The sequence below is a fragment of the Passer domesticus genome, chromosome 5 (assembly GCF_036417665.1).
Source record: "Passer domesticus isolate bPasDom1 chromosome 5, bPasDom1.hap1, whole genome shotgun sequence".
In the NCBI taxonomy this organism is placed as follows: domain Eukaryota; kingdom Metazoa; phylum Chordata; class Aves; order Passeriformes; family Passeridae; genus Passer; species Passer domesticus.
Genome location: NC_087478.1, coordinates 55167828 through 55180920, shown reverse-complemented (window position 1 = coordinate 55180920; position 13093 = coordinate 55167828). Strand labels below are relative to the sequence as shown.

Sequence of the window (13093 nt, the reverse complement as noted above, 5' to 3'; positions counted from 1 at the left end):
TTATAAAAACATAGTACACTGAAATTTACCTAATCAATCACAGCGAAATAAAGGTATTATCATAATTCAGGCAAGTAATAGTGGATGCACGAGATTAACACCTATATCTTACTACTAATAAACAGTAAAATCACCTGTGCTCTGTCTGGTGTACTTTTTTGAAAAAAACAGGAAACATTTTCACTTTCATATAAATTGATTGGGACTGACAAGATGCAATTCTAAGTGCTCTAGTCAATCTAATCAAATTTACAGGAAAAAAAAACTGAAAGAAATTTAAAGTATTTTCTATTAATGGAATTATAGAGGAAATCATAACTGTTCACAGATACTCTGTAGCCAGGAAATGAAGCAAAATTGGCCAGCTGAACTGTTCACTGTGAGCTTTTTACTTAGTCTTAGTAAAAAGCTCACAATGAACATTTCTCTGAATGAAAAGAGAGGAAAGCCTTCAGCATCTGAGTCATAATCTTACACCAAACTGATGTAAAGCATTACTTTAAAGAATTTAATTTAATGAAACCTTTCAGTTAATATTTAACAAAACATGACATACTTTATTTCAGTGGAACTCATTCTCTAAAAAACTCTTTTCTCACAGAAAAAATTCAATTTTCAAAATTTAATTTACCTTCAGGGTTTCATTTTTTTGTGTACTCAAAACTGATTTTAAACACATTTTCCTCCTGTAATAGGCTGCAATTAAGCAAGATAAAAAATATAATTACTACATCAAGCTAGCACAGCCAATGCAAAATTTCCCTTTAATTTCAAATAAACTTTGATACAGTTCTTTGAGATATTTCATTAGTCTCTACACTCCTGCTTTTTTTTTGTTGTTGTTGTTATTGTTGTTGTTCTTTTTTTATTTTTTATTTTTCCTAGATTGCTTAATGATAAAGGAGGTTTCAGAGCTGAGTTACTGGACAGATCATTCACTACTCAGACATTTTTGATACTCCCACTGCAGCGCAGTCAAGTATTTAAGTGTGTCAGTGCCACATTTCTTTGCTACATTGGAATGCTGAATGATGGGGGCCTGTTTCGAGGAAGTGGAGAGCCCACCCCATTGCTGGGTCACCATGACAATGAGACAGCACGAAGGAGAAATGTTTGCCATGCAGGCACAACATAACACTGCTCTGATTAAATATGCCAGAGAGCTGAGAAGGGCTGACTGAGTGTCACACAGCCAAGAAAATGCTCCATCTCTAGGTGGGGATGTGGAGGGAACTTTCTGTCTCCTAAACACGTCTGTGAGATCACCTGGGCTTAGCACACACCTGTTCCTGCACAGGAATTTATCCTGTTGCATTTAGTCACAGCTGGTGGCACATTATGAATGTATAATACCACATTGCTACTAAACTCCCTGACATTCCAGCCCAGCTGACTATCCCAAAATCTTATTGTCAGATTCCTTTTTCTTCAGGGTGGATCGTCACAAGATGCAAATTAAACGACGGAATACGGGTGAAATGATACAAAACAAGAAATCAACTGAACAAAATGATCCACATCTTGCTATTACCAAACATCTATGGAACATGCAAAGTAAGGTTGCACTTTATGGATGTTTGTGGGAAAGTCATAGTTGAGATGTTGCTTTTGCTCAATGACCCTTTGAAATTCAGTTTCTCCTGCTTAAAACTTCCATTTGCTGTGCTACTTGATTCTAGGAGCTCAGCAAGGGCTGCAGCCTGCACAGTTCCTCTCTGTACCTCTAGGTGCAGAGTGTTGGGAAGTTGCTTTATTTGGGCACAAGAGTGCCTGGGGGCACAGTTTCTTTGTTAAGAGCAGAAATGGAGCATTTATATCATACACATGGTCATACATTTTACACCATGCTAGAAGCTTGTGGCCCTTCCTCCTGCTCTGATTCTCTTCTTAGAGAAGCCACAAAGGAAAGTCCCTGTCTCTCTCAGAAATAATCTCTTGCCATTATTCTCAGTCCTTCTCTACTTTAAGTCCTGGGAGAAGAATTCTCCCTAGCCCAGCTTGTCTCCTGTAGTTGCCCTCAGGAAGGTGAGCTCTTTATTGCTTGATCTAGTTTGGCAGATGTATTTAAACAATCTTCAGAAATCTGTGCTAAGTCTAATCTAGTCTGACTTCATTCCTCTTGAACCCTACAAGTCTTTTGCAAATGAGCCTCCTTCGTTATCAGTTAGTATAATTAAAATGCTGAACTGATGAATCTTCTCATTGAGGGCAGAATGGAGCTGGATCCATGGAAAGGTCACTCAGCAGGAAGGAGGCACAGAAACCAACAAACAAGGGAGATGAGGACCACAGAACCCCTGATATGCTCAACACAGAAGATATTAAAAAGTGGGTAGGAGGTAATGCGCAGTAAGCATCCTGTGCATCTATGTCTTTTAATCTTCAGTCTGCCTTTCTGTCTGAATTGGCTCAATTCTGTGGGATAACTCAGTAGGCATTCAAGGAAGTGACCAACATTGTTTCCTCATGTGCAGCACAATAATCGACAGCATCAAATGAACTGAGCATCAAGCTGGCATCACCCAGTTACAGTGTCAGTAGAAATTAAATAGCATTAATTAGAGGGAGAACATGGAACCCCTTCTGCCTGGAATGTCTCTTCTCTTAGCTATCAAAAGCCTCCATGGTTTGGCTTATTAAGAGCCAAGCTGACAGGAAAGCTGAAGGGAATCAAGGAGCATTCTCCATTGTGTGCCAAGCCAACTAAGGGAGGATATGAGTGCAACACTGACTTTCAAAAGACAGCAAAAGATTAATGAACTTTTATCCAAGCACCATTAATACATCTGAAGATCATTCTAACTAGACCACAGACAACACTTTTGCTCTTATTTCACTGCAAGTCCAGGTAAGTAATGTATGTAATGGAGAAATCAGAGATTTTTAATCAGAGATTGAAAGGCTTTTTCCAGTTTTCAGAAAGCAAAGCAATCCTCCATGACAGTGGACAGTAGTCTTCTTATGTGCTCTGCAGATACCTGTACGTATTCCATGTTAAAATGATCTCCACAACAATTTTTCCCCCAAATTTTCTAACATTTTATATAAACTAGACTGTACTCTGCATTAAAAAAGGAGCTTGATTCTTTGAGGAACAATGAACTCTCATTTCTCAATACAGAAGAGATCAGCCTCCTGCAAAACCACTGAAGGCAGATTCTTTATATTACTGTATTACTTGGAAGTTGCTCTCCTACACCTTCCATTCTCTGATACATTGGGAAGGGCCAAGAGAAATATCAGATTTTTAGTCAGGACTCAGTTCTGTGCTCTGTGACTTAAATTCTGCCATCTTCTATGAAAGAACTTCAGAATGGGAACTGTGATATTGCAAACAAAACATAGAACAATTATTTATATTTAAAAGGGTTTCTTTGCCACCTTTTGGCAAACAAGCATGTTTGCATAAACTCTTTCTTAAGAACTTGTCTTTACTTTTTTTTTTATGTATACTTGCCTTTTGTCTATACTAAACAATTAATGCTATTTCCAACTGCTAAACAAAAACCTGTGGACATTCTGGACAGTAAACTTTTTTCCCATTACATGTCTACACAATACCTAAAATTGACTAGAGTCCTGACTGTTGAACAGAACCATCTAGAAATTTTTGTTATTTAGAAAAATAGTATTTCTATTTTGTGAATTAAAAAGCTAATAATTAATTCACTTGTAAAAAAAAAAAGGAAGAAATGTGTCAGCAAATTTCCATAAGCTACCAGTATAGCAAAAGCACATTATTGAGGAAATCACCTACAAGTGAGCTAGAATTATACATTAATAAATTATTCTACATCCACTTTGCGATACCCAAAAGTTCAGATGTTTCTTTGAGTCTTATTTAAGTCACTTGAATCTAAGCTTCTACATAATTTCATGTAGTTGCTGCACTATGTAAAATAGCTTAGAGAGGAAGATGCCAAAATGGACTAAAAAAACCATCACAGACTTTCCAATAAAAACATTATTTTTGGTGAACATTTTTTACTAAATTAAACCTAAGCATATTAATCATTTTGCTCAACCCACAACTGCATTTTTCAGTAAATGTATTAATTCTCTTTCCAGTTCCTCTCAGCTTTTCTTACCTGCCCTACATCTCTACTTTCCCTTAACAGAAAATGGCATATCTTTCTTCTATATTTAGAAACATAACCTCCCGTAAAATGATGTTCTGTGAGAAACCTCACTTGGACATGCTGTGATGCTCCATGAACTTGAAAACTGTGCCCAAGAAAGACAGGATGTGACAGCTCCATGATCCCTGAAGAGGCTTTAAAGGGCATCCAAGAGATAATCTCTTGCTCTTACCACACAGATGTAAAATTACAGCTGGAGGAAACAGGGGACTGGGTATATGAGAAACTGGGGGCCAGTCAAATCAAGGAGAGTAAAGAGGAAAAAGAAATCCAAGGAGAAAACTTGTGCTGATCACTCTCTTTTCTTTTCTAGAGAATGCAGAAGAAGAAATATATGCACACTGACTTTTTCCTGCCTGGTCTTTTCCTGGCTTTACCTATCAGCAAGAGGAGCCAAGAGGACATTAATGTCACTCCACCAAAAAGTTCACATTTGCCCTCAGGAGGTACAAATCCTACAGAGTACCGCCTTTGACTAAGGGCTGCCTGCAAAAGCTGTGCAAGAAACTTAACTGGTCAGTTTAAGTGCAGAATCATTTGTCCACAGGTTAAAATGCAAAATCAGTTCAGCTTCAGGAGAGCAGAATCTAGCCCAGACATCTCACAGTGCAATACATAAGATAAATTTTATTAATTAAATCAAATTCAAAATGTATATTTTACCATTTTAGGATAAAGAGTACTTCCTAAAATGTCAATAAAGGTTAAAAAGAAATCACTTGTTGCTTTATTAAACCATCTGTGTTAATTTCCAGTGGCTGCTTATTTTAAGAAAGTAAGAAAGAATCAGCAGCATCATAAAAAAAGATTCCGTTTCTTATATTTTCTACTGATAAAAAAGGGGAAAAGCAAAATGTGAAAGAGCTTAGAGCTAAGGTATTTGGTTTGAGGATCAGAAAAATACTTCATTTTTCTGTAGGAATCATTATAGTCTTGATTATTATATAAATATTGTTTCATGTTAGTTCTCTGGCCAAATGTTTAAATTTAGAATGAAACTCTTTTTATTCATGACACAATTTCAGCAATAAACATTATTATCAAGCCTAGGTGCATGTTACATTATTAAAATGCCGCCTTTTTAAACACATGGTGAAATCACTGTTACTGTTCTGCTATGGCTTAGCTAGTCTGCTGATAAAAATGAAGGTTTATTTTTATGTGGCTTGAACTACGATGACTGAGTTTTGATGTGCGTTCACCCTTAACTATTAACATTGTGTGTGATGGCAGCTTAAATGTTTTATTTTCAAATGAACAGGCAAATGGACTGTTATTTCTATAAATACTAACAGGATCATGCCCAAGCACCGGGATTTTTCAGCCTGGAGCAAGAGGAAACCACACATTTTCTGTTTATTTTGGTGGGTTTTACTATTTTAAGTAACATCAAGCCCTGGGCTGAGGATATTCTCACATTTCTGGTTAATTTGAAGGAAAAAAGGTCACAAGAATTTCTCAGCAAGTTAGGTCAACTTAAGTCACTGAGTGATGAAAAATATTCTCTATGACAAGAATATACGCCATGTCCTCCCGGATCTCCATCTCCAAGTCTTTTGCAAAGAAGCTCAAAAGGAATACGCAGGAAAGTTGGAAAATGGGAAAATGGTTGACAGATGGCCTGATCCTACCAACATGTACCCAAATCTCCTCATGTGCCATTGAAGTGTGACTGTGTAGGAACATTTGAGAGCTGTCCCTGTCTCCTTGACTGTGAGCACATGCTGACAGTGCTGTAAGATGCTCTTTTCTGCTCTCTTTCCCCCTGACCTCAGCTTTAACACACACACGAAAGACAGAATGGCAAGGCTCTCGTGCTGCCTTTGGAATAGTAAAACCTGAGCATCAGCTGTGTGGTTTAGACTCCTGCATTTTTCAATGTTATTTTGGTTTTCCTTTGGAGCTGGCTATTTATCTTTTGAAGGTGCAGAAATGACCAAATATCTGGGATTTTTTTCCTGAGTAATACATGGCTTCACTCAGCAATAAGCAGTTGATTATTCTCAGGTAACAAAGCATTGCTTGACAGTTGTAACTTGCTTTCTGAATAGACAAATGCAGACACCATTAGACTGAGGTTTAACAAAGGTATCAGAATGTCCTTTGAAATGAAAGGCTTTTTGATGCCCTGAGTTGTTCCTCTAAATCTCTGCTCATCTTGAAACAGTTTGACCTCTGCATCTCATTTCTTTGCAGTAATAAAACCCTCTAATAAATAAAAAAGAAAAACAACTGAACCAAGTAAATACATAAAGATTAGGGAAGGAGAAAGCTAATGAACTTAACTGCAATCACTATACCAGTATCACCTTGACTTAAAAAGTATTGATTAAATAACTGTATATTTATATCTTGTACTGGATCCGCTGAAGGCAAATGATGCATTGCAAAGCAAACAGAGGCTGACCTTTGCACGTTTTCCCATCAGGCTGCAGGGTAAATCCAACTGGGCAACTGCAGCGTACCCCTGTCGCGGTATCCTTGCAAGTCCGATCACAGCCTCCGTTATTGACAGCACATGTTTCTGCAGAATGAAAGAGAGACAGAGAGGGAGAGAGAGGGAGAAAGGGAGTGTAATGAAATGCTCTGGGGGAGGGGAAGGGCACTGCTTCTTTGGGACAATATTACATCATATTAAAAGCAATGTAAGTTTTAAGTAAGCCAACTGAAATAAGCTCAAGGTCATCAGGGTCCATGTACTGGTTTTGACTGGTAAATCATTTCCACAAGTCATTATTTCTTTTTCCTTCCAAACTGGAGATTTTACTTAGTGTATTTAGTTAGTGTTTTTTCAACTCTCTTAGACAATAGGATGGGTTATTACATATGAAACAAGTTTAAAAAAAGAAAAAGTGATTGCCTTTAAAAGCAGAATCAAACATTCTGTTTTGTATCAGTCAATGTCTAGCTGAGGTATATTAAAGTTCACTTTTAAAAGATGTTGTAGGCATAATGAACTTTAAAAACAATAGAAAGCAAAGCAGAGTGCTAGACTTGGAACTGAGAATTTAAAACCCTTAGTTAAGAAAGAGTTAATGGAAAATGAACTACATATATCACTTTGACAAGAATCTACATGCCCAATCTGTTCTTACTGAACTACAAGTAAAAGGCATCTGGGTTTTGTCCACTTAAAGCTTTTTGCAAATTGAAAGGAGTTTGGAGTGGGTGGGAGGGCATAATTGAGGTCACTGAACCCATTCCAAGCTGTGTCATTGAAATTTCCCAGTGCTTGTAGTACGTAGAAGGGTGGCTGGGCAAACACAGGCGAGAGAAAGTTGCAATAATTCTGAGTTTTTACTACTACTACTACTAATAGTGGGCAGTGACTATTAAGTACCGCTAGATTTAAAAAAAAATAAATCTCCAACTTCATTACAGAAAAAGCAAAAACCCCTCCCTCGCTGCCGTTGTTTTGTGTTACTCATGTATGCACATGCACACACCGGACACATGCATATGCACACATACTCACAAACACATCCATAAAGGAGATAAAAGGCAAGGGAAATGATTAACTTCTCTTTGATCCACAGAATGGAGTGGATGTAAGGATGCCAATTTAGTACGCCAATTTGAACTGTACATTTTTCTGAAAGGTATTTACTTCAGAGAATAAGTCCTTTTAGTAGTATCTTTTTCCGTTGCTCTGGATTTGATTAAATTAAAATACCCCACTGACCCCCAAGATTGCCATTATTCTACTCAGCTCACCTCTTTCCCTAAAGAGGCTTTGTCATTACTTACTCAGATTTACAGACTCCTATTGCTGAATATTCACAGCCTGTGTCACAATTGTACCCTGTGGACAGGGTCTGACAATCAGCTACAGGATATGCTAATAGGGAATTGCCTTAGAACAGTACATTGATCAAAAATTATTTACACAGAACAGAAAAGGCTTTATTTTTCTATTGACTAGTATGAAAAGATTTTTATTTTAAAGTAGACTGTGCTTTGCCCTCAAGGTGAACTTAGACTGGCCTTTTTTAGGGACTTTACTGCTTAAAAAAAAAAAAGTAACTGTTTTTTTTTTTTCTTTTGCACTGGCACAGGCCTCTCCACCAGCTGTGAAATAAGCTCCTGGCACTTAAGAACAAACTGAAACACAGATTTGGGGCACACACGCATTAACAGCATGGGACAGATCTCTGAGCCCATATACATTCACACATGGTCCTCCAGATAGATTTTAAATTGTTGTGTGTATTTGCTATGTAATGACATCATGTAGAGAGAGCTACCAGTATAGAAATAGATTTACATGTAACTGCCAGGAAGCACAGCTAATAAAGGGATTGATGCTTTCTGGAAAGGATTTCTGAAAATGGAGCTGAGTCTGCAGCTCCTGATTTTCAGGATCTTTCATTTTTTGTTCACCTTGCAGGACCTCAACCTAACTGTTTAAGCAATATTATTCTGATTTTCATCTACTTCTCTGGAAAGCACTATTTTATAGACTTACAGGCTGAAACTTCTGCTTGATGAATTCTGCAAGTGACAATGCTGGCATTTCCATTTGTATGTGAACATGTGTGTTTCCTCATAGAACAACACATCAGATAATAATTTTATGTTTCAGGGAAGGCAAAATGTATCAGGTCATTTAAATTTTTTAACTTGGGCACAGTTTAAGGGCAGGAGGATTCACCAGGAGTTAAGGTTAAAACTCAGGAAAAAGCGCTGAAGGTTACATTTGGCATGGCACTGCAAAGAGCAGTATATCTTCTGTTAGCAGATTAACTCTGGCATATGAAGACTCCTTTATTGCAGTGTGTCAACACAAGATGAACATAAGCAGTAATATTTCTGCTTTCTGGATGACATCCAGTGAAAATGAATAGACACAACAATTTTTTTCCCCATGGCATGGATGACTGGATCTATAGGTAAGGGTCATTCAATGAACAAGAGTTATTTCTACGTATAAATAGAAGGAATCAAGCCAGCTTTTCTTACTTTTTCTTACTTTCACACGGATTTAGTAAAACAAAGCAAAAAGGGTAAATACCCTGCAACCTTCCTAGCAACTCTGACTTTCATACATGATGAACTCTTAACAGAATGAAGATCCAAGTGAGCAAGAGGACATGTGACAGTATCTCTTACACTTTGGATAATTGGAGAGATGTACTGATGAAATTCCTTAAACTCAAGGTCGTGAGAAAACATTGGTAAAAGAAAGCAAACATGAACAGCAGAATGTGGGAAAGAGGCTACATCAAAGAGAGGAGCTGAGGGCTACACACAGCACAAACCCAATGCATGACCACCTGGGTTTCTGAGAGGGGTGATGCCGACTCATCCCTCACCTCAGCACTACCAAACCTCAGCATATATTTGAAATACAAATACAACTTTTAGGCCTCACGCCAAGAGCACAAGTAAATTGCTTATTTCCATTCTATCACAGTGGAGAAGCTATGGAAGGGAAAGAACAGACATTAGAAATTAGATCAGGTCTTCATGGTGATATTGATCCTACAGACAATTTTTGCTGTTTTTTTTTTCTCCGTGAAAGACAATCTCAACATTTTAGCCTTTTTTCTTGTTTGTTTTAAACTTTTTTTTGTTGTTGTTCTGACAAGGTAGCAAAAAAAAGAACTGGAAGACACAACTAAAGCAGTGTCATGTCACTGACATTTAGATTACTTCTGAAATATGACAAAGCTCATAATCTGAAACAAGACCTTACTGTTAATTTAAAATGATGTTTGAATATCCCTACTGAATTTGTACCAGAAAATTCAAGCAGAAACAGGGATCTAAAGAAAAGGACATCTATTTATATAAGGTGGTCTGTGAGACATTACATTGTATTATTCCAGTGTAAGCTTCTAATTTTGGAACAATCTCTCATTTGTCTGCTCAATGGATCCACAGAGAAGAAATATCTAAAATCATTACCAATGTGCTATGGTTTAATCCATAGGAACTCTTGGTTTAACATTAGTCCACTGCAATATGAAATATAAACTGCTTCTGGATATTAAAATATCCAATTAAAAAGCACAAGCTTGAACTGCTAGTCCTTCAGCATCAGATCAGGAACATTGACTTAGTTACCAGCTGAAGTTACTCCAGTGCCTGCAATGGTTTAGCAGAGAAAGAGCTAACCAAAGCAGGTTCTATTTCTGAAGCTTTTGAACTAAACTAGAATCTCTTATCAGGTGGCAATAGGTGACTTTCTTGAAGAGTCACACTAGACAGCATTTATTTGGCTTTGAATACTATTAAATACCTGAAACTCTGACCACATTTCATGATTTGAGAATATTTCTGAAAGCCTGATTTTCAGCTTCTTCTATGAAACAAGTAAATATAACAATTTAAAATACAAGCTTCTAATAAAAATCTGTTTGTTTGTGGTTTTTTAAAACAGCCAATTATTTTATAAAGCAAATTTTTGTGACTTCAGTTTATCTCATGAACATGACATGATTTTAAGGGTATTGGTCAAAACCAGGCAAATATTGGATCCTTTATTATTCATTGTTGGTTCAATCTGGACTAAGATCCAAACCAGTTTTATAGGAACTGAGATGCAGTGCAAAGCATAACAAAATTCCATAGGTCCTTGAGATTAGCAGGGTTACATCTGAGGATCATTCAGTAATCTTAACTAGGTCATTCTCTATAATATTTGATAAATCATGAGGAAAAGTATTTAAACTGGACAAGGTAAACACCAATAAAGGCAAGAGGAGGGGGATCTACCACCAAGGTGTTCTATTTAGAGATATGGAGAAATGATTCTCTGATCTTTTCTGTTACCCATCATGGCAGTCTGAAGCCAACAGGATCCAGAAAAACCCCACTTTTTTCCTGACTCCTGATCATAACACAATGTCTGGAAAGAATGGATAACAATTGTAAATGTAAGAGCTGCTATCAAGAATGTGTGTAAAACATGCAAAGTCTTAACAGAAGAAAAAAACCCAGCTGAAGTGAAAACAAGAGAACTACACAACCTAAGTGAAAATGGGAGAGGGAAGCCATTAAGTCATCACCTGCATTCAAGGCAGCCTTGCAGCATCTGTCTCTTAGGAAAAGCATGAGAGGGACACTTAATGACACCTTACTGCTCAGAAAATGTTGTTCTTGGACTAAATGAAATGACTGCTCTGTAGGGCTTATGATTGCCATTTCCTCTGAATCAGAGAGGAAGGCTGGACTGACCCCCTGTCTTAAGGCCTTGTGCAGAGGAAAAGGATTTTTTGCAGCAACTGGTAGGCTGCAGATAAAAGACATAACAGTTCCTCAAAACAAAGGGTATTCTCTAAGTTTGCCAGATTTCTATAAACTGTTTAGGTTGACGTGGTAAACAGTAAGTACAGCCAAAAGGAAGACTTGAAAATGGAAAAATACTTTTTTTCACCACCTAGTTCCTATGATTACCCAAATGATAACACTAACCAAACGGCAAGTTAAAGAAAACTAGCAATTCAAACTGCCTTTATTTGGTATTCATTTGCAGTGGATTAAAGCTCATTGGGGTCTGCAGAAACAGGATGACTGGACTCAAAATCTGTGCCATATTATTTTGAGCTTATTCTAAGTCAATATTTATGCTAGGCAAGAGCAATGCTTGATGGAGTAGCCTGGAGCTCAGAATTTAGAGAAGCCATCAAGTCCAATCAAATAAATCATAGTCCAAGCAAAGTCAAGAGTAAATCTACTCAGATTGTAATTGTGTCTCCTTCTACACTTGGTCTGAATTTTGCACAAGATCTGAACATGGCATCTTATGCTCAGAATATAACCATCTTGAATTCAGGGGTCAGACACATGAACAAGTTAATCTTCATGCAACTAAAGCTTAATGGTGCAAACAGGATGGCAGCTTTAGTGCACTCACAGTTTTAGCCAGTGCAACAAGAAGGTATATGGATTAATTAGATAATTTTTTTTCCTAAAAAGGTGCCTCTGAAGTAATAATTCCTGGCAACTGGAGTGGCAAAAAGGGCAAACTACTCCCAGTATCTGTGTCTCAGCAGATGTGCTGTCACTAAAGCTGTTGTAAACTGCTACTGTCTCTGAATCACGAGATAACCTGTTTATCTGTCCTAAGCACATAAAAATGAGTTTATTTTTCTGTATTTAATTCGCAGTGAAACACCAACTTTGAACAACTGAGAAAGATTAAGGACGTCCGTTAAAGACAGTCAAATATATGGATTTGAGAATTTTGAGAAGGTCTAATCTGAAACCATTGATTGCCATTGTGTGTTGTGATTCCTTGCATCACTGCTGTGCTTTGGGACCAACACCAGGATTCCATTGTGCAAACTATGTTGCCATTTTGAAAAAGTGATGATGGTAAGTTATTAGAGCAGTTCTATGAGAGGACAAGAGCCTGCTGAACTGATTGGTACTGGCTCCCTCCTCTTAAGCAATGTTGAATTCATTTAGTTTCATACACATAGTGTCTGGAGTCAAATCAGTCCTTGGTTTGTGCCGTGCCTCCCCTCCCCTCCCCTCCTGAAATGCACTTTGCTCCATCTGGCTCAAGGGCTGCCTGTGCAGACATTTCATCTGTTTCCTTCACACTGCTGCAACAGCACAATCTCCATCAAAGAGAGCTCTTTCTGAATTCCAGACACACTGGGGTTTTGAACTGGGATCCTTTCTCTTCCTCCTAACTTTTATCTAGAGAATCCAGAAATAATTTCAACCACTTGTGGTAGGTGAAGCACATGACCATGCCTAAGAACAGGGACTAACTGAACAAAAAACCCTAACTGAATAAAAAAAACCCCACTGAAGATCCCTTGCAAATTCTAATAAAAAATGCACAAATCCTGAAAGCCGGAAACTTGGAAGAGATTCAAACTTAACTCAGAAAAGGCCTTAAAAAAATAATTTCTGTGGATTATAAAATGAGCTTGCCTTTACATAAGAGGGAGTATGCCGTATGAGTAAGAAAGACATGAGACAGAGAACAGATGATAAGA

At 37.5% G+C, this 13093-nt stretch overlaps 1 protein-coding gene and 1 long non-coding RNA gene across 8 annotated transcripts in view; one reads left to right on the top strand and one right to left on the bottom strand.

Moving 5' to 3' along the window:
• SCUBE1 (signal peptide, CUB domain and EGF like domain containing 1) overlaps positions 1-13093 on the bottom strand; it is a 230160-nt gene that overhangs the window by 62721 nt on the left and 154346 nt on the right. For all 5 annotated transcript variants that reach the window (XM_064420579.1, XM_064420577.1, XM_064420578.1 and 2 more), the window contains one exon: positions 6547-6663. In XM_064420579.1, coding sequence (XP_064276649.1) covers positions 6547-6663 — 117 coding nt within the window. The remainder of the gene's footprint in view (positions 1-6546; positions 6664-13093) is intronic.
• LOC135301376 (uncharacterized) lies at positions 1248-4710 on the top strand. Of its 3 annotated transcripts, none has more exons than XR_010363138.1 (4): positions 1248-1344; positions 1433-1554; positions 2213-2328; positions 4453-4710. It is a non-coding gene; the product is annotated as an uncharacterized LOC135301376 (long non-coding RNA). The 3 variants fall into 3 exon arrangements; XR_010363140.1 differs by having other exon boundaries at positions 2208-2328; XR_010363139.1 differs by lacking the exon at positions 4453-4710 and adding an exon at positions 4148-4241.